This window comes from Lagenorhynchus albirostris, chromosome 2, assembly GCF_949774975.1.
Source record: "Lagenorhynchus albirostris chromosome 2, mLagAlb1.1, whole genome shotgun sequence".
Taxonomy (NCBI): Eukaryota; Metazoa; Chordata; class Mammalia; order Artiodactyla; family Delphinidae; genus Lagenorhynchus; species Lagenorhynchus albirostris.
The window spans coordinates 128060780-128076025 of NC_083096.1; the positions used below are offsets into that span (position 1 = coordinate 128060780).

At 45.4% G+C, this 15246-nt stretch overlaps 1 protein-coding gene across 3 annotated transcripts in view; it reads left to right on the forward strand.

Annotated features, from left to right (window-relative positions):
* GNG12 (G protein subunit gamma 12) overlaps positions 1-14887 on the forward strand; it is a 124881-nt gene extending 109994 nt beyond the window's left edge. For all 3 annotated transcript variants that reach the window (XM_060139784.1, XM_060139782.1, XM_060139783.1), the window contains exons 3-4: positions 8327-8444; positions 10871-14887. In XM_060139784.1, the coding sequence (XP_059995767.1) occupies positions 8352-8444; positions 10871-10996 (219 nt within the window). In that variant the 5' untranslated portion in view covers positions 8327-8351 and the 3' untranslated portion in view covers positions 10997-14887. The remainder of the gene's footprint in view (positions 1-8326; positions 8445-10870) is intronic.
* Positions 14888-15246: the final 359 nt, after the last annotated feature.

Sequence of the window (15246 nt, forward strand, 5' to 3'; positions counted from 1 at the left end):
GCCTGGGCTCAAATCCCAGCCAAGCAGCCTGCTAGCTGTTTGACGCTAGGTACATAGTTAACCCCTCTGTGCCTCAGTTTCTTCATTTATAAAATGGGGGTGAAACTACATAGAATTTCTCACAGGGTGATTGTGAGGATGCAGTAGGATAATGTAATGACAGTGATTGGCATATAGGCTGGTGTCTGGTGTAAGCTCTGTGTAGCAATAAGCTGTTTTTATGAGTAGGATTTTTATCATGGGGCCAAAATACTAGGGAGGATCTTGACTGCAAAGCTGAGCGCTTTGGACTTTTTCTGGAGTTCCTGGCGAATCCCTGCAACTTTTTTGAGCCAGAGAGAAATAAACTGAAAATGGTACTTTATCTGAGCATATGCTGGTCAGGATAGATTAGACTGGAGGAAAATAAGGGACATAAGTGGTTATGAGACTGTTGCAATAGCCCTAACTTGAGGTGCTGGGAGCCAAGACCGGAAATTGGGGAGAAATTTCAATGCGGGGTTTGTCAGTGTCGGAATCAAAAGAATTTAGAAAGTGCCAGAGTCTAAGGTTACGCTGTTCAGTAAAGGCCGCTGTGACTGCTGAGCACTTGAAATGTGGCTCATCCACATCGAGATGTGCCGTAAGTGCAAAACGCACGCTGAGCTTCAAAGATTTAGAATAAAATATCTCGATTTTTTAACATTGATTTACGTTTTAATTTTGGTCACATTGGGCTAAATAAAATATATTAATTTTAATTTTTTTTTCATGTGGCTACTAGAAAAGTTAACCTCACATACGTGGCTCACATTTCTGTTGGACAAAGCTTGGTTTTAGGAATTGGAAGGAGGGCTAATGCAAAAGGATGCCTCGTGACCAGGACAACGGTGGTGTCACTCATTGAGAAAGGGACATGAGAAAGATTGGGGGCAGGCAGCTGTGTTGCATCGGGGTTTAGGTGTGTTGTGTTTGAAGCAGCTGTGCGGCATTTGAGTGTAAATTGAAATAGGCTTTTTTATTTAGACATTGGAATTAAGGTAAAGGGTCAGGGCTGTATGCACAAGAAATGTGTTGGTCTTAGCTAAAGTCCTTAATGGGTAAGGCATCTGCCGTCACTGAGGCCACTGCAGGTCAGGCAGGTGCTGAGTAATTTACGTATGTTCTCTCATATCCTCCTGGTACAACCCTGTTAGGTAGGTACTATTATTATCCCTTCCCATTTTACAGATGAGGGAACTGAAGGTCAGAGAAGTGAAACAACGTGGGGTAGTCCGTGATGAGCCAGGATTCGAATTTATCTGACTCTAAAGCCTCTTGTTCGCTCTGCTACACCAGCCCTCCAGGACTGGGCCCCTGAGAAAACCAAACTCAGAAGAAGGAACAAGAGCTGTAGAAAGGAAGAGCGTTAGACAGGCAAGAACATGATGGTCTGGCGTCTCGGAAGCCAGGGAGGAGACACTTTCCAAAAGGAAGTAGCTGTTAAGGAAAACAAATTTAGACTTGAGTTACAAAGGATGTTAAATGCTAAGAACTGTTTCAAACTGAAGGAGGGTTAATCCTGTAGGTTAAGGTCATTAGAAGGAGCTAGAATTTTCCAGGACTTGTCCAGAGCTTTGAAAAGTTAAGCATAGGTAGGAAGTGGCATTCTTTTAAACTGACCTGTTCTAAGACCCAGGCAGAAATAAACATGGGTCGAACCAAGAGACAGAGACTCTAATAATCATCACTGGTATTTCTCAGGAGGACCTGTATCGGAATCCTTTAGAAAGCTTGTAAATACAGATTCTTGGGCTCTGCATCAGATATAATGAATCAGATTTTCTTTAACAAATGCCCCAGGTGTTCTAGATACACAGTTAAGTTAGGAACCAGCTGCTCAGGCTATGCAGCTCTCTCCTCTGGATTTATTACCCAGGATTGCCTCATTCTCGTGGCTCCCTGCCAGCTTCGCTAGGGCACAGGAGGATGATGGGACCATCCTGCGTCTTTAGCAGTAGTCCTACCTGGAATCTGGGGCAGTCCTTCTTTTAAATAAGAGCAACCAGCTCTCCTTCGCTTAGATCTTCTCTCAAGGCCATTGAACTCCCCACTTCTACCGTCATTGCTATGGAAACCACCTATCTGAAGGAGCAACAGGCCCTAAAGGGAGGCCTTGTCTTCTTTGTCCAGTGCTTCTGGCTGACGCTTGGCCTTGCTTTCTCCCGATTCCTTCCTTGTGTCTTTGATGTTCAGAGGCCTGCAGTAGAGAGTGGCGATGGAGAGGATGACCTTGAGAGTCAGGTGGCCCTGAGTCCCAGCTCTGCTACGTAAATCAGCGTGATCTTCGGCAAGATCTTTTAACCTCTCTGTGCTTCATCTATAAAGCAGAAATGATAAAAGAATTCATCTCTAAGAAGATTAAATGAAATGATTCTTGGAATTTACTTACCTGGCACATACTAAGTACTCAGTAAGCGGTGGTGATTTTTTGAATTTTATCATCATAACGATAGCAATAACATCTTCATCACCATCATCGTTATTCAGTGACATGTGCCCTGGATGTCAGGTAAAATCTACTAATCAAAGATCCCAGACAAAGACTTCAAAGGGTTATTAGCAAGTTTAAAAGCATCTGCTTTTAGAGGAAGTGCTCTGTTGAGGTTTTGAGAGAGAATTGTTCTCTTTCTTTTTCACTGCTGATTCTGAGCCCACACATACTTCTCTTAGAAAGGAACATCACTGTCACTTCGCTGTCTCTTCCCCACCGCAAAGCACGTCTTCCACCGTTCTATGCAGCCCTCTCTCATCTGTCCGTCTTATTTTCCATCCCCCCTAGGCCAGCAACTTGTTCCTTGCGCTCTGTGTTCTCGGAACTGGACAGGAGCAGGGCAGGACATGCAGCCAGCCAGTCACAGGTTCAACTACCCTTGACCTCATTGCCTGCGAGCTTTGTTTGGGGTGGGGGTTAGGACTACACCTTGTGAATTCTGGGGGGATACAACTCAGCTGATAACACTGGGAGAGGCAGTTTACTTTCCCACTCCAGGTGGGGGGAACACGTCAGGGCCTGCGGGCGCTCAGAGGGCTTCCCACGGGCTGTGACCAGCGGATGCAGCTACCAAGCGCTCCGCAGGCGTGTCCTCTGTGTTTACTACACTCACATGCTTATTTTATCTGATGCCTTAACAGTCCTTTGAGATAGAAAAGTATTATTATCCCCATTTTTCCCATGAGGAAGTTGAGGCTTAGATAGGCTACAGGTCCCGCCCAGGGCGCCAAAGGTAAGAAGGGGCAGGGGCAGGGATGAGTCCAAGTCCCCTGGCCTAATCCTTGAGCATGTCGCAGGAACTAAATATCCGAGGCACAGTGTAAAGGCTGTGCCACAAGTTCAAATAGAGGCCCTGGCAGGTGTGCCTCTGCTCAGATCCAGCCCACTTGTGTAAGATTTTCTGATTTTTCCAGAAATTTTTCTTTTTAAGGTGAAATCTCTTCATTTTTCAAGTGTTGACAATTAAAACACACACACATTCTCTCTCTCTCTCTCTCTCCCCCCCATCCCCCTCTCTCCCTCTCTCCCTCCCTCCCTCCCTCCCTCCACACACACACACACACAATTTAGTTAACCCTCTGTGGGACCCAGCCAAACACGTCTGCAGTCTGCATTCAGCCTGCAGGCTCTGATAGAAAATAAGAAGTGTTCATGAGAATAGAAAACCGGTTCTTAGGGGCCTGACTGTCCACTCCCTGAACTCCTGCCAAGACCCTATCAGTAGATGTTGCTACCTGATCACATTACCTTGAAACTCTTCTTTTACTGTCTGAATTTTTCCCTTGTTTCCCACTGAACACGTGGTTTTCCGTATTAACCAGCCTGGGGGCCCAGCACTGGTTACGTGTCTGCGTGTACCGGGTGCACCAGTGCCAGGCGCTCCGGTTTGTCTTTCCAACAAGCCTGTGAGACAGACTGCTGTCCCCTTTGGCAGAGAGCTGGGGTAGGACATTGATGGTTGAAGGCAGGATCAGAGGGTAAGTGGTAGCCTGCTGGCTTTTTTTTTTTTTTTTTTTTTTTTTGCAGCCTGCTCTTTTATTACAGCCACAAGGGGTGTGTTTGCTCAGAAAGTTGGCGTCACTCCAGTGATTCAGTTACTGGCCAGGCCATGATGACTTGTGATTCAGATCCTGGGGCTTCCTGGTGCCTTCCCCGCAGAGTGTGCTCTGTGACACACTTTCCATCCCCACCCTCCTCTCCCTGCTTCAGGCCCCACTAGACAAAGATTAAAATGCCCACATTTCCCTAAAGTGACATCTTGTTCCTAGGAATTTCTAGGAAGCTGAGAATTCAGATGAATAATAGCATTAAAACCAATGCAAAGTATTTGAATAGCTAAATACTACTTATGTTTATTCAAACCTCTCAGCCACATGTAAAAGTGGAAACAAGGCTGCGGACGCAATAGCCAGAGTTTTATCAAACCTGGGTGTCTGCACAGGCAGGCACAGGCCTGGGCCCTTCTGGGTGGGTTATCCAGGGACTCCAGAAGTTGACCTCAGTCCTTGCCTAATAGCCACAGCGAGCACATTCTCACTTAGCTTATGGATGTGAGAGGGGAGACCTGTCTTCCAGGGCACTAGACAGACAAGCAGATGCCTTCTGCACCGGAAGGGGTGTTGCACAAACATGAAGCCATCGGCAAGGCCACAACCCCAGGTCATGGAGTGTCAAGGTCGCCCTTGATGAGAACCACATCGTAGACTGTTCAGTGATGTCCAGAGTGTTTGCAAATCAAATTAATTGGAATTGCATCCTTTCCTTGATACAATAGGAAGTGTGGCTTCTGGGGTGGAGAGGCTTAAAAGCTAGTTCAAGGCTCTGAGCTGGATTAACTTGGAGCAAGTTTTTCTAATTTTGGTTGCCTCATCTATAAAACAAGGATGAAAAAGTAATTTACCTTTCAGGCTGAGAGTGAGGCTTCACAGACGAATGCAGATGAAAGTATGTGTGTGCTCTAAGGTTCTATACATTGGGCGCTGTTTGTCTTGGAAGCTATTTTTGGAGTAAGAATAACGCAAGTTTTTTATCCAAGTAGTAGCACAAACAAACAGCCAGACATCCGTGCATTGAGGGAAGACCAAAGACACCCTCTGAGGGTGCAGAGAGGCTCAGAGATGTTTGTGTCCCAGCCTCTCGGTCTGGTTCTGCCCCAGCCCAGCTGTTGAGGCAATGCAGAGCAGCTGCAAGTGGGGAGGACGTCCTCAGCAAGACCTCCTGCTCCTGTAAACACCACCCACCGCTCAGACGTCAAGCAGCCGTGACCCTGCTTTCGTACACGTGAGGCAGCTCAGCCCACCGAGTTCCTTGAAGAGGTTCCTTAAGTTAAAACGACATGATTTTGATTTGACTTCTCCATTGGACGCGTGTTATCATAAGTTGTTTTTTTTTAATTAATTTATTTATTTATTTTTGCTGTGTTGGGTCTTCGTTTCTGCACGAGGGCCTTCTCCAGTTGTGGCAAGTGGGGGCCACTCTTCATCGCGGTGCGTGGGCCTCTCACTATCGCGATTTCTCTGGTTGGGGAGCACAGGCTCCAGACGCACAGGCTCAGTAGTTGTGGCTCACGGGCCCAGTTGCTCCGCGGCATGTGGGATCTTCCCAGACCAGGGCTCGAACCCGTGTCCCCTGCATCGGCAGGCAGATTCTCAACCACTGCGCCACCAGGGAAGCCCAAGAAATTACGTTCTTTACCAGTGGCCCAGTGTACAACTTCTTCTAGAGGGATCCCCAGCAGAAGGGAGCGGGAAGCTATCTGAGGGATAGGGAGGGGGCTCTCTGTGAAGGAGCAGGTCAGAACACAGATGTCAGAAGTGGGGAAAGCTGTAAGAGCCCCAAGCTGGCAAGCATGAACTGTGAACCGCTGGCTGTTCATAATCGTGACTATAATACAGTCAGGAAGTAAGTCGTCCGTGTACCAGATGCAAAGTTTCTCACCAATTTTAGGAGGACCTACCCAAGCATTTTATAACTAAAGCCAAATTGTGGTCTATTTCCTTACAGCTGTGTGGGTGGGAGGAGCCATGGCTGACCCAGTCCTGATACGTGTGTGAAATGTTCTGCAGTTACAGGAAAACTTGCTCAGGCCTTGGAAACTTTATGCCCTAGAGGTTGAGAAGAAGAGACTGCTTGGCGTTATTTTCCTGCAAAGGGAACATTTAGAAAGTCCTAAGGGTGCAGCCTGGAAACCACAGGCCACTCAGAAAGGGTGTCACGTTCGCATTCTGAAGGCTGGGGGCCAATCCTCAGAACCGGCGCCAGCTGGCAGGGGAGCCCAGTTTAACATGCTACAGGGAACAAAACGAGGACCAGCGCGCTGTGAATCAGGGCACTTCAAACTGTTCGCAGAAAGGCTGCCTGCTGCCTTAGACCCATTTCAAAGGCTCTGTTAACAGGTGCTTGCTGGGAGCGCAGAAGGGCTGGGCCAGACCGCTGGGTGTGTGCAAAGTCACCGGGAGGAGACCCTCAGCCTCTCCTTTGGGTGGGGCAGGATGAGTGTGGAATCTGAGGAGGAGGCAGCTTGTCTGGAAGTGTGTTGTAACCGGGTCGCCCAAGGCAAGGCCAGCGTGCCCTGCCACACACTATGGCTCCTCCCAGTTTCCTGCAGGGCTTGGGCTCCCTTATGCTAGGGGAATCCTCAGAGGGCTGTTTCCAGCCATTCTATTCTGCCCTGACACCAGAGTGCAGCAGAATTGCCTGGGGCCCATGCCCACAGCCCACCCAGACCCGTCGGTCAAGACGCCTGGAGGCCCATTGACCAGGTGGAGGCAGGTAGGTACACAGAGGATTCCCATTCATTGTGCTGGGTGTGACCCCCAAGGATAAATTCAATAGCAGCTGCTGTGTATGGAGTGCCTTGGTCCTATGCAAAACACTGCATGTGCACCAGTGAATTGAATCCTCAAAAACAGTAGTATCCCTATATGACAAATGAGAAAACATGGGCTCATAGAGGTTCAGTAACTGGAAGAGGTAGGGTCCAAACCAGGAACATGAAGCTTGCTGATTAGGCTGGACTTCAAAGTTCCGCACGCAGTTAAAAGCACAGTTTTATTTGGGCATTTGATCCAAAGCTGCCTCTGACTTAGAAGGTACAAGCCCTACCCGAGTCCTTGAACTCAGCATTCTGAGTGCAGTAGAACTCCGTGCACACCGCAGGCGCTGTGGGTGGCTGTTTTCGGCAGCCTTGTCTAACGTAAGCCTTTATGGCAGATATGCCTTGTGCACCCGCGGCCCCTCCAGAAGGTTGAGTCAGCCTGCGTTTGCTGCTGGTGCCACGGTGCCCTCAGACGTTGCTGAGTCCTTGCCTGGCGCCGGCGAGGCACACCTACTGTCCACCTGCTCTGACTCATAAAACTGCCGGGGCTGCCAGCTCTGCGATGTCTTCCGCCACCGTGCCGAGAGAGAACTTAGCCACATATGGCAGGGGCACCGGGCAGTGCTTTTCCCCAGCCCGCCTTCCCCTTGGACTATGCCATTGGGCAACTAGACCGGTCGAAGCTCAAGGTCCGGGATGTTTCCTTTGTTTTCACCGGGAGAGAGAGGCAGAGGGCAGGCCCACGAACATGTGATGGGGGTGTGGGATTAGCCAGTGCCCTGGCCACCAGGATGAAGCCAGAGAGGTCAACGGGGTGGGGCAGGGGGGGAGGTGCTGATGTAATTCCATTAAATATTTCAGGCTTGAGGCTGTAGCCTGTGTGACTTTTGCTGTGGATCTGTCATTGAGAGTCTTTCAGCTGAAAGGTTCCCACTTTTTCCTGAATAAAGGCTTCCTTATCTGCCTAACTTTCTCCAAACGACTGCAAATCTTGATAGCACCTAAAAATGCACCCTTTGTGCAGAGTTCTCCAGAAGCACTCTCTTCTGCCCTTTTCTGTTGCCAGGATTTGTATCAGTGTAATAGTTGGGTAAGAGAGCCAAAACGAAATGAAATCAAACCTTCTATTAATGTACAGGGCAGTAATGTTAACCTGCACGTGGAGCACGGCCCGCGTTGGCCGGAGGCCTGGTAACTACCACAGATGTGTGTGTGTGTGTGTTTGTTTCCCCTTAGAAAACGCTACTTTATGCTGTATATGGGGCGCATGGATTAAACTACTGGGTTTCTGCAGACGAAAGATTCATGAAGGTGCTCAAAAGGATTACAAGCTTAGAAACTGAGGCCGCCACTCCCATTGCGGAGGGGCTTTGTGGCAGCAGCCTCCAAGAGGCTGTGGTGACCGGGAATGCATCCTTTTCCCCTCAAAGCATGATGAAGGTCTAAGCAACTTAAAGATGACTGTTCTTCACCTTTGACAAGAAAGTTCTCTTCAGATTTCAGGTGAAACCGTAACTGAAGATGTCGACCAAGACAGCCAGCACCAACAACATCGCCCAGGCAAGAAGGACTGTGCAGCAGTTGAGAATGGAAGCCTCCATCGAAAGAATAAAGGTAAGAGCCTTGAGTGGGTCAGACGTGTTTTCTGACCGGCTCCCTCTGCCCTCCCAAGGCCGGGCCACATTTCTGAGAAGGTGGATGCCATGTAATTGGGCCAGGTGCCAGGCTGTTCCCTGAGCCAGCTGAGAGCCTCCGAATCTTAACTTTCATTTCAACGTAGCACTGGCGATACAAAGTGTCTGTGTGAGGCTCTCTGTGTGGACAGAAAACCTAAAGCCCGTGACAGGATTTCCTGAGGACCTGCCTTCCCTGAGCGCACATGGTCGAGCCCCCTCTGTCACCGTGTTCTCCCTCGGGACAGGGCTTCCAGGTGGACTTTATAAACACCCTCGTCATCCCTCTGGAATGTATGAAGTGTTCTAGAGTTATCAGTGCAGCCAAGGTGGCCTTGCATAAGTCAACACCCAGGTGTCCTTTTTAGGAGAAGGTGGGTTTTTCAGTGTGTGCAGACTTGGACAACCACAGTCTGCAACCCAGGGTAAGTATCGCCAGCCTTAGTTGAGATCTGGAGGAAACCAGAAGGCATTTGTTGGGTCACCTGACTTTGACGTCTTTTCCCCCCAGACCCTCAGAGAGGGCTAGGCGGTGAGTGCCTTGGAATGTTGTGAGTAATGGCCGTCTCCTAGATACTGAAGCAGTCCCCTGATAAATTCCTCTGGGCCTAGAGATAGTCACCTGTCTTCAAAACAGGAGGCTGAAAAAAAAACAAACAAAACAAAAAAAAAAACAAAAAAGCTTCCCTGGTGGCGCAGTGGTTAAGAATTTGCCTACAGGGCTTCCCTGGTGGCGCAGTGGTTGAGAGTCCGCCTGCCGATGCAGGGGACACGGGTTCGTGCCCCGGTCCGGGAAGATCCCACATGCCGCGGAGCAGCTGGGCCCATGAGCCATGACCGTTGAGCCTGCACGTCCGGAGCCTGTGCTCCGCCACGGGAGAGGCCACAACAGTGAGAGGCCCACGTACCGCCAAAAAAAAAAAAAAAACAGGAGGCTGCTTGTGCCCGTGGCCTGAGGACACTTATCTGATTATTCTAACGGGTCTCCCACTCAGACTTCTGAACAGGGTGTGGTATTTCCATTTTTAACTCATGCCGAAGTAAGGTACTGCATCTTCCCGTGCTGGCTTTGTCCCTCTTTTTATTCCCCAAAGTCCAGTCTTTAACAGTAAATCTTGAAGCTCTACTAGAATTTGGCTCTATTCTGAGTTTTGGCTCCGAGCCCATAATTCGGTTCTTTAACTCTGTTCTGCATTCTAATCGATTTGTTATTGGATAGAAACTAAGATACAACCTTCCTTTGAATCACAGACACTTTTCTTGTTCCCCTCCCCACCTCAGCTTTTTATTTTGAGAAATTTCAAACCTGTGGAAGAGTTGTAACAAACACCCATATACTGTTTACCAAGGTTCACCAATTATTAGCGTTTTACCCCACTTGTTTTCTCTGTCTCTACACACACACACACACACTCACAAAACTGACATAATTTTTTCTTTAAATTTGTTGCAAGTTATTTGCAAACATCGTGACGCATCACCCCTAATACTTCACCATCTGTCTCCTAAGTATAAGGGCATTCTTCTGCGTAACCACAGTACAGGGATTACATTCAGATCAGCTGCTCATAGTATCTAACACATAGTCCAGTTTCGAAGATTCCAGGCCACTCACTTTTCAGAATGGCCTTCACTTTAGATGGGATTGTTTGCTGACGATCAAATTCAGGCTAAAAGTTTGGGCAGAAATACTAGCTGGCTGGTGGCAAGTCTTCTGCACTCACTCCAAGAGACATCTGATGTCAGTTTGATCACTTGGTTAAGGAAGGCCTTATCTGCCAGATTTCTCCATTTAGAAGTACCTTTTCCCTCTTTAAGTAGCATAATCTGGGAGTGATACTTTGGTTATCCTGTTCTCCAACAGTCTTCCACCCAGTGGGTTAGCATTCAAATACCTTTCAAGTTTGTAAATATTTTTTAAAATTTTTTTTTATTGAAGCGTAGTTGATTTACAGTTTTGTGCCAATCTCTGCTCTACAGCAAAGTGACTCAGTTATACACATATATTCTTTTTTTATGTATTCTTTTCCATTATGGTTTATCACAGGATACTGAATATAGTCCCCTGTGCTATACAGTAGGACCTTGTTGTTTATCCAACCTATATAGTAGTTTACTTCTACCAACCCCAAACTCGCACTCCATCCCTCTCCCTCCCCCCCTCCCCCTTGACAACCACCAGTCTGTTCTCTATGTCTACGAGTCTGTTCGTTTTGTAGATAGGTTCATTTGTGCCATGTTTTAGATTCCACATATAAGTGACGTCATACGGTATGTGTCTGTCTGACTTACGTCACTTAGTATGATCATCTCTAGTTGTATCCTGTAAATATTTTCTTTGTTTGCTTTGGTCTGTCTGCGCACCAGGTTTCAAAGGCATCAGCGGACCTCATGTCCTACTGCGAGGAACATGCGAGGAATGACCCTCTGCTGATGGGGATACCAACTTCAGAAAACCCTTTCAAGGATAAAAAGACCTGCATCATCTTATAGAGGAGTAGTGAAGTGGTTCCTCCCCTCTTCTCAACAAAGCAAACGATGAGCAGCTCCTTGAAAAGATTTACCTTCGGCTTATTTGGTAACCACTGCTAATAACTAAAATGCTCTTAAGTAACTTGGAATCATGGACTCTGAAGTCTTTGTTTTCCAAGCTGTCCTCTCTCTAAAATGCCCTTTAATGAATTAATAGAGAATAACAATCTTGTTTTCCATTCGTTAACTCTGGTGTCATATTGGGTTACTGCTGAAGGAAAGTTGGTCTGGCCTTTTAAAAAAACAAATATGTGAATGATCCAGTTAAGACCTAAATTACCTAAGGACTCGTCTCGATTAAAATGCCAAGAATAACTTGTCCTAAAGCCTTTCTCTCATAGTATATTCTTAATAGGGTTGTGCCAATCTGTACAGTATAGGTGGGTGAGGAGTGTTTTGTGTATATATATATATGTGTTTGTATATACACATCTCAAAGCTTATTTCCCTATTAAAGTGTCTCTCTCTCCAGACCATCAGTTCAACTCCAGAAGAAGTTATACCTTTATCTTGAGCTGTGTGTGGGTAGAATTAAATTCTTTTCTCATAGTTATTGTACAAAAAGTAAAGAACACCCTGAAGACTGCATTCATTGTCATTGAGTAATGAAGGCATCTCTCTCCTCTTGAAATCGTGCTGACCTCTTAGGCTACAGTAAACTGTGCCAATTAAAATTTAAAAACTGAACTAAAAGCCCTTTTATGATATGACTATTAATTCACCAAGGGCTTTCGGGCTTCAGTGATCCTGCATCTAGAAAAGGGGAGGAGGCCCTTGGGGAGTACCCTGGGCAGCTGTGCCCCAGGGCTCACGTTCTCTGGAGCAGGGGTAGACACCTCTGAAATTTCCACTCTAACGATGGGAGCGAGACAGCAGCCGTGAGCCGGACCAAGAGAAGAGCAGGAATGCGTGAAAAACAGCTGCTCTCCTTGGCCCAACTTTGTGATTTAGCTCACTTTCTCTGCCTCCCCTCTATCTTTCCTCTGCCACCAGAGCACGTCCTCAGAGGTAATGTTCACCTCCCAGCCCCAAGTGGGCAGATCATGATGGGGAAGAAACATACATACAGAAAGAACGTAAAGGTATCAGACACTTACTTACTTAAGCTCTTTTCAAATACCTGCAGCGTCATCGTCATCCCTAGCTTGTCCTCACACCATCTGAGAGAGGCTAGGATCCAGTGGTTCGCTACCTGGGCCCACGGTTCCAGCAGCTGGGTGTTGGGCTCATTGATTTTCCTCTGGGCATGATGGTCCTGCCACACATCCTCAGAATTTCCGGTGGGGATGCCAAAAGAAGGCATCTCCTGTGGCCAGTGGGTATGTTAACTTTATCAAAGAGGAAGAGAGGGTCTTTTAAAATGCTTATTTATGGGCCCAAAGCATACATTAGACCTTTGATATTTTAATTCAGCTTCAGTTCATTAAAAACAACTACTAATGAACGATTTAAAATATTCTCAGAAAGGATCCCTCCCCAAGAAGGAATTATTTACAACGGTTTTCCCTAGTTCTGTACAGTCCTGCCCTGTAGTGCAAGCCCCTTCTTTTAAAATCTGATGTCTGAGCTTTGAGTATTATGCTGATTGTGGGTGAACAAATGCAGTACTGTTTCCAAACTGCTCAAATATATTCCGTATTTCTCCAAGTCACCTGCCTATTCAGCATTGTGAACGGCCCTCACTCTTCCAGGACCATGTGGAAATCATGCCACCGCTGTTACCCTCTTGTCATCTATGCTTAGTTCTGCAAAACGCCCAGTTTCCAAGTAAATTATAGGCACCTGTTGGAGAGAGAACAGTTTTTCCTTTCAAAAGGTGATATTTGAAATGTACATTAATAAGACAACTTTACATTTACAGCTTCACTTAATGAGACATTCTTTTTTTATAAGTATATTTTTCTACTGATAGTTTCAGAACACTAATCTTATTTTCACTCTGATTTTTACCATGTTTCTTTAAATATTTATAATGTAGCTTGTTACAAAATATTTTCATGAAATTACTTTTATTATACTGCTATGTACACATTTTTGGTAGCAAGCGTAGTTTATGCTTTAGTACTAAAACATGTTCTTTTACCTAACAGAAAACAAATATGGTTTGCTGTATATTTGTTAACATGCCTGTAGTGGTAAGGAATGGACTTGAGGTCCCAGGAGATTTCATTTTTATTTTTGCTGGCCAGATATCATAAAGGCTACGAGTATGAAAATCATGTAACTTCCTAACCAGGTATAGGGTATGTTTAAGAAAAGTGATATCAAATCCTTTGATGCTGGACCCGAGGGGGAGAAAAATTGTAGCTAAATGTTGATTTACTTATAACTAGACATCTATGTGAGAAAAATATAATATATGTATACATATATATGATATGCAGAAGTCACTTTTATTTATCAGGCTTTATTCTACTTGTAAAGCCACAGTTTATTCGGCAGCAACTGGTTTTTGATAATGACAGACAAATGCCCAGTGTGTGTTATTTTTTCCAGCTACCACTATAATGACACACCTAATCACTTACGTGCATGCAACTCCTTGCCTTCATATCTATGAAGCTATTTAAATATGTTCACTCTACTTTGTCTGTAATGCTGCTTCTGTTAACAGTGATCTCTTCTTCCATGCTTATATCTTCATTAGCGCATCGTAAATCTGTCCAATTGAGGCCTCAGGACCATGGCAAGATATGCTAGACAGAATTTCATGACTCCAAAGTATTTTACAGAAACACTTTTATTTAACTAGAGAAACACTTTCTATACCGGGTGGTTCACAAGCTATAGGTTTTTTTCTAAATAAGAATCAGGTTTTTACATTTCTTTACCTTATTATTAAAATGAAAAGTGCCATGCTTACCCTTTAAAGGAAAGACCTGATTTGCTTTCTCTCTATTGGGACTACTTCTGTGCTTTACTAATCTTTCAACTATCAGAAAAAAAAATTATACCAACAATTTAGTAATTTTGAGGCATAAGTTAGTTAGTTTAGGTAGTGCAGGATGTGCCAAACTTTCCCTTCAGATTCCTTCTTCTCAGTCAGTTTGCACCTAAGAGAGTGTCATCTGAGTGATTGATTACTCCGAATTTTAACAGCTATATAGTCCCAAGAAGTAAATCACAGTACATGTCAGTCCTTTCTCAATAAACATAATACCAGAGTGTGTTAGGACTTGTATTGACCTTTTATGGTAGATCTGTTAATAGGAAAAAAAATACATTGAATCAAGTAGAATTATCTGTATGTTAAAATAGAACACTTACCTAGAGCTGGGTGGCCTGGATCATTCGTTGTCTAGCCAATCCTGTGTCCCTGTGTTGTGTGACTTTGAACAAGGCACTCCATCTCTCTGGGCCTCCATTTCACCATCTGTAAAACGGGGCTTGAAGTAGATGATGGCGGAGAGTCCCCCTGTTCCATCCAGCAGCCTATTACCCCTCTACTGGTCCTGCCAACATGTTGGTGCTATATGCTGCTTCAAATATAGAATTGGTTTGTCTATTGTGTGTGCTCATTTAATAGCTTATGAAAGGCCTTTTTGTTATATGGCTTTTTTTTCTAGTTTTATGGACTTGATTACTGTAATAATGTCTTGTTTATAGCCATGTAACTATAAACATACATTCTCTTGATGTCTCAGTAAATTTGCATTTGGTATATAGTTGATGGAATTGTTGTTTTATAACATTCTTTGACTACTCATCTGTCCAGCATCTTATTAACCTAAACATTGTGATTATTCTTTGGAAATCTGTTCTGCAGAAAGAATAAAAGCATTTACTTGATAGCTAACGTGTTCACAGATTTGAAAGAAGTTTCATTAAAGCACTGTTGCTCTCTTTACTGGATCAGTGCCTCCTTGAATCTTCCTACTGTATTTTGCTCAGTAAATTAACAGAAGACCAATTCTCTTCCCCTTTTCCTGCATTCATTCAGTTAACATTTTCTGAGCACCTGCTGAGAGCCAGGTATGGAACTCAGGCTCTGATTACACTCAGATGAATAAGGCTCACACCAGCCCGTGAGAAGCTCACAGTCTAGGGCAAGGAAGGGTGGGAATAACCAATATATAAACTATTATAGTACCGTGTGCAAAGTGCCTGAACTCAGGTGAACACACAGTGCCGCAAGAGCCCAGGGGAAGGAGGGCTACCTCCGTATCAGCAAAGTCTGAGAAGGCTTCCAAGGGAGGTGGTGTTTGAACTAG